The sequence below is a fragment of the Genypterus blacodes genome, unplaced genomic scaffold, assembly GCF_046128005.1.
Source record: "Genypterus blacodes isolate CSIRO-AG114 ecotype Tasmania unplaced genomic scaffold, CSIRO-AGI_Gbla_v1 ptg000436l_1, whole genome shotgun sequence".
Taxonomy (NCBI): Eukaryota; Metazoa; Chordata; class Actinopteri; order Ophidiiformes; family Ophidiidae; genus Genypterus; species Genypterus blacodes.
Genome location: NW_027467207.1, coordinates 1 through 5,000, shown reverse-complemented (window position 1 = coordinate 5,000; position 5,000 = coordinate 1). Strand labels below are relative to the sequence as shown.

At 50.2% G+C, this 5,000-nt stretch overlaps 2 protein-coding genes across 2 annotated transcripts in view; both read right to left on the bottom strand.

The window, feature by feature from the left end:
- Positions 1–992, bottom strand: part of clcn7 (chloride channel 7) — a gene marked incomplete at its 3' end in the record, with an annotated part of 8,984 nt that extends 7,992 nt beyond the window's left edge. The window contains exon 1 of the mRNA XM_076139032.1: positions 777–992. Coding sequence (XP_075995147.1) covers positions 777–890 — 114 coding nt within the window. The remainder of the gene's footprint in view (positions 1–776) is intronic.
- A 132-nt stretch (positions 993–1,124) lies between these two features.
- Positions 1,125–4,965, bottom strand: ptx4 (pentraxin 4, long). Its single transcript, XM_076139031.1, has 4 exons — positions 4,486–4,965; positions 3,967–4,145; positions 2,847–3,793; positions 1,125–2,131 (listed from the first exon to the last, which is right to left on the bottom strand). Exons 1-4 carry the CDS (start codon positions 4,609–4,611, stop codon positions 1,464–1,466), a joined length of 1,920 nt encoding a protein of 639 aa, XP_075995146.1. The 5' UTR covers positions 4,612–4,965; the 3' UTR covers positions 1,125–1,463.
- Between the last annotated feature and the right edge of the window lie 35 nt (positions 4,966–5,000).

Below are 5,000 nucleotides of genomic sequence, written 5' to 3'. Positions count from 1 at the left end.
ATCAGACTCAGTCAATCAGACCCGTCACGGGGTTCCTGCAGGTACGGTGACGCCGTTTTACAAATCGGGTGACGGATCAAGGGGCGGAGCTTCATATTTTAAGCCCAACATCTGCTGCTGCTCGTTACCGTGGCAACAGAGCAAAATCAGAAGTGAGTCGGCTTCATGACAAAACATCACACAGGAGTCTGGAGTTAGCTGGCTGAGCCTTAGTGGTGCTTCATAGTACAGGCCTCACGTGTGTGTGATAGGGTTTACACACAAACACACAACTCAGTCACTTTACATCCTTCACACAGCACAAATAATAACAAACACCCGTGCAGCCATGACGACATGAGCTCAGTATATGATCTAGGGCGGGGATTTATCAATACATGTGAAAGATTCATCTAAAACAGTGATTTATAAAAATGTATTGTTTATATTTTTCTTCATTCTCTCTGGGTCGTACACAAGCCCCGCCCCTCACCTGGAGGACTCAAAGGAAGACGTACACAAGCCCCGCCCCTCAGCTGGAGGACTTAAACATGATCTAAACGGCTCCTTCATCAGTATTGATCCGTAATTATCAGTCAGCTGATTAGTTTGCTCGTGTAATCAATGACGTCATCAGCCCCGCGTCTGACAGCAGCAAACATGGCGAACAGAACCGAACCCAAAGTAATGAAGCGTCTCATGCAGCACAGATCACCGTGACGCAGCACATTAACGGGACATTTAATCAAACATGACCCGGCACCGAGCGTCACTCAGCTTAGCCGCATGCTAGCTACCTGTCTGGAGACTTTGGGCTGCTCGGAACCGTTGAGCAGCGGCGTCTCCTCCGCGGCAGCCGCTGACTCGTCAGTCCGGCTGGACCACGACACCTTCTTGGTGATGTTGGCCATGATGGACCTCCGCTCAGTCCGCGCTCTGCCCCGCACGGAGCTAGTTCACCAGACGCGCTTGTTGTTAGCTAACTAACTCCGCTCATCGCCGCTCTGCAACTCGTGACGCCGTGTACGGCACGCGAGCAGGGACAAAGGGACCCGGTGGCCGCGAGGTGTTCTGGGTAATGAAGTTTTAAAGAGGAGAGACTCAGGAAAACAAAATGTTTCCTAAAAGCACTCATAATAAATCCTCAATCATACATAATAAATACTTTTAAACGTTTTGACTGCATGTTTAATCAACATTTTCTGAACAAAAATTACAAAGTGCTCAAGTATAACAACCGGCAGATCCTCCTCAGTAAAGGTCAGAAACACTGATGACTGCCAGAATGAGCTCTTTAGAGCAGGAAATATGAGGACCATGTTTATGAGGATCCAGGCTGAGGAGGTTAAGAATCAAAAATGCATGAGGATATTATAGGATGGTGCATTTGTCAATCAATTTCTTTCAGGATTTCTACTGTACAATGTAAAGGATTTATGTTTGTGTTCTGTTATGAAGCTCTTATTGTGCTTCCATGAGGTTTCTCAGACGCAGCGCTCCAAACACTCACAGGCCACCTGCTGCACCTCCCCATGGACCTTCTTGATGTCCTCCATGCTGAGCACCACTCCTCTGGGCACACCTCTCCCCTCTGCCACCCCTCTCACCTCTGATGGGCTCAGCACCCTGTTCCACACCCTGAACCCTGCTACCCGACCCACAAAACCTTCTGCAGGGTCAAACCCGCCACCGACGGTGTCCTGCTCCTGCCCGAGCACCACCGATCCTCCTCCAGGAACCTCCCAGCCCTTCTGGAAGTTGGAGCCTGAGGAGATGAGGCGTCTGTCGGTGTAGTGCCACAGATGACCCTGGATGGAGGACCAGAGAACGCAGAGGTGGTGCCAGCGAGCGTCCAGGAACGCCGCTGCTGGGAGACGACGATACACGGGGTCTCCGATGACAAAGTCCAGGGAGGGGGATAAAGAGGAAGAGGAGGAGTTGTGAGAAGCTGAGGAGGAGCTGCTTCCATACAGGACCAGCTGGTTGTCGTTGTCGTCTGTGGCGTAGGAGAGCAGCGTGCCGATGTGTGCGCTTTCCACACGGAGCCACAGACACACGGAAAGTTCAGGAAGGCCGGGGAGGCTCCGGGAGAAGGTGACGTAGTTCTCCACAGAGGAAGAGGGGAAGAACAGCATGGAGTCCACATTACAGACTGCAAACCAGACAGGACAGCAAATATCAGACAATTAAAGTCCAAATATCCATGATCCTCCCCTCATTTATCCATTATGGATCATTTTCACACACACACACACACACACACACACACAAACTGCTGCAAGAGAAACTTTAATACTCACTTCAACCTGACATTCACAGAGGCCTTGTTGTGAAAAATATCACACAATCTAAATTCCATCTGTTCTGCATGATTTACAGTGAAGGTAACAGGACACACACACACAGAGAGACAGAGAGAGAGACAGAGAGAGAGACAGAGAGAGAGAACACAGGCTGAAGTATTTAGGTACAGCAGTGCTGCACTTATTTCCATTTTGGACTTTTCTACTTTTCCATTTCTGTTAGAGCTTCAGAGAGAAACGAGAAATGGATTTTGCAGATGCGAGCAGAACATTAAACTTCCAGATGATATAATAACACCTCCTCCTCGCTCCCTCCCTCCCTCTCTCTCTCTCTCTCTCTCTCTCTCTCTCTCTCTCTCTCTCTCTCCTTTTCTCTTCCTCTCCCTCTCTGTCTCTCTCTTTCTATCTCTCCCTCTCTCTCTCTCTCTCTCTCTCTCTCTCTATCTATCTCTCTCTCTCTCCCTCTCTCTCTCTCTCTCCCCCCTCTCTCTCTCTCTCCTTTTCTCTCCCTCTCTCTCACTCTCTTTGAGTTCTTCCATCTTTGTCCCTTTGATTCTCACTCACTTGTTGCTGTTTTCTTGGTAACTGGTTGCACTGGGATTTTGTGCCTCAGAGGAAGTTGAAGGAAGTTCTGGACGGCTGAAGCGTCTGCCTCTGCATCGCTGTCGTCCTTCCCTTCGCTCCTCTGAGGTGGATAAGCGTGGGTTAGGGGCTGAGGAGTCCCTGATCTGCCTCTCATCTGTCTGTCTTTGGATCCAGTGGAGATGATGTGGCTCTGTTGGTGAGGGTGGGAGTGGACCTGGGAAGGCTGCTGAATTGGGGAATGATGATGGGATGCAGGCTGGCGAGGCTGAAGCGGATGGTTCTGCTCCTGGTAGGGTCGGGTCTGGGTCGGTGGTCTGAAATGCTGCTGGCGGTGAGGCTGATGAGGTCTGGACTGGACGTCAGTGGTTTGGGTATGTGAGTGAGATCCTGGCTGGGGTCTTGCTTTCTTGGATGGTTTTGGTTGGTTTGGGGTCTCCTGGTGTGGATCAGGCTGCAGGGGGGCTCTGTCCCCAGGGGGCGGCTGTGAATGGATTATTTGGGAATAGTTGGTATCTTCAGACCTGGCTAGGGAATGCCCCCCCAGCATCCTTCCAGGTGGGAGGTTCCTCCTGTGTGGGTGGTAGTATCCCCGATGTGCGGTGTTGGCAGTGGTGGGGTTTCCTGATCCCCCTTCATTTCCCTGCAGGACTCTGCTGAGCTGCCCCTCCATCTGCGTCATGTGGAGCTCCTGCTTTTGCAGGGAGTTCTGCATCCCTTTGAGTCCAATGACCAGCTCATCCCGCTGGGCTTGGAGAGCAGCCAGCCTGTCCTCGTGGTTCTGGAGCTCCAGGGTGAGGTTGGAGAAATCCTGTTCAGGCTTTTGTTTCTGGGTGTGGCGGCGGATGCTTTCCCTCAGGTTCCTCTCCATCAGTGCCAGACGACCCTCCATCCGCTTACTCTTCTTCTCCAGCTTCCTGCTCCACTCCCTGGTAGCAGGAACACATCACAAGCTATTTCAGTGATGGACAGGGTTTATCTTTGAACTCTGACAGCAGTTCCTGACATGCCTTGTTAATTAGATTAATTAATAGATTAAGTATCCATTGATTTGTTATTATTAATTGATTGATAGATGTTTGTTATCATTGTTTCATCTCACCTCAGACCCTCCGTCTCCTGCGTCATGCTGACTTTGAGATGATCCAGGTCCTCTGAGAAGCGGTGGTACTGGTCTGTCAGGGCCTGCACGCGGCCCTCCAGGGCCTGGGACCAGTTTCTGTTCTGGTTCAAGGCCAACATGTCCAAACGGGCCTGTGTCAGCACCTGGAACTGCTGGAACTAAAAGAGAACAACAATCCTTCTGCAGCTGTTTTGAGACTCATCTGGAGGTTTGGAGAGCAGTGATGAAGGACGCATTCTGTACTTGAGTCCCCGAATTAACATGTGGTCTGAGCTGTTTCATTATTTTCCTTATTTGTAGTAAAACCCTCAGTTAACAAACATTTCTTCACATTAGCTTGAGGTAGATTTTGAGGCAAGTCTAACGTCTTGTTTCACATTATATCACTTTGAAATTCATATTATCATTATTATTACTACACTCAGCAATGACACACACACACACACACACACACACACACACACACACACACACACACACACCTGGAATCAAACCGACCTGTTCGTTGAGCCGCCGTACTCTCTGGGACAGGGGGTCTCCTCCCTGCACCCTGAGGGGCTGAGGGTGCAGCAGCAGCATGTGGACCAGGATGAGGGGCCACTGGCCGAGCCTGAGGCCGCCCATGGTGCAGCACGGCAGGGAAGGAGGCAGCCGGGGGTCTGGGTCCCTGTCTGGAGGTCTGGAGGTGAAGGAACCAAATGTAGAGAGGCATAGCTGAAAGAGGCAGGGCTCCACACACACAATACACACACAATACACACACAATACACACACAATACACACACAATACACACACAATACACACACAATACACACACAATACACACACAATACACACAATACACACTCAACACACACCCACAAGCTGCAACACAAACACACTTTCCATTTTCCACAACATTCAGCTGCCACCAGGGAACACAAATGAATTTAACAGGTTCATATCTCTCTCTCTCTCTCTCTCTCTATCTCTCTCTCTCTCTCTCTCTCTCTATCTCTCTCTACCTCTCCCC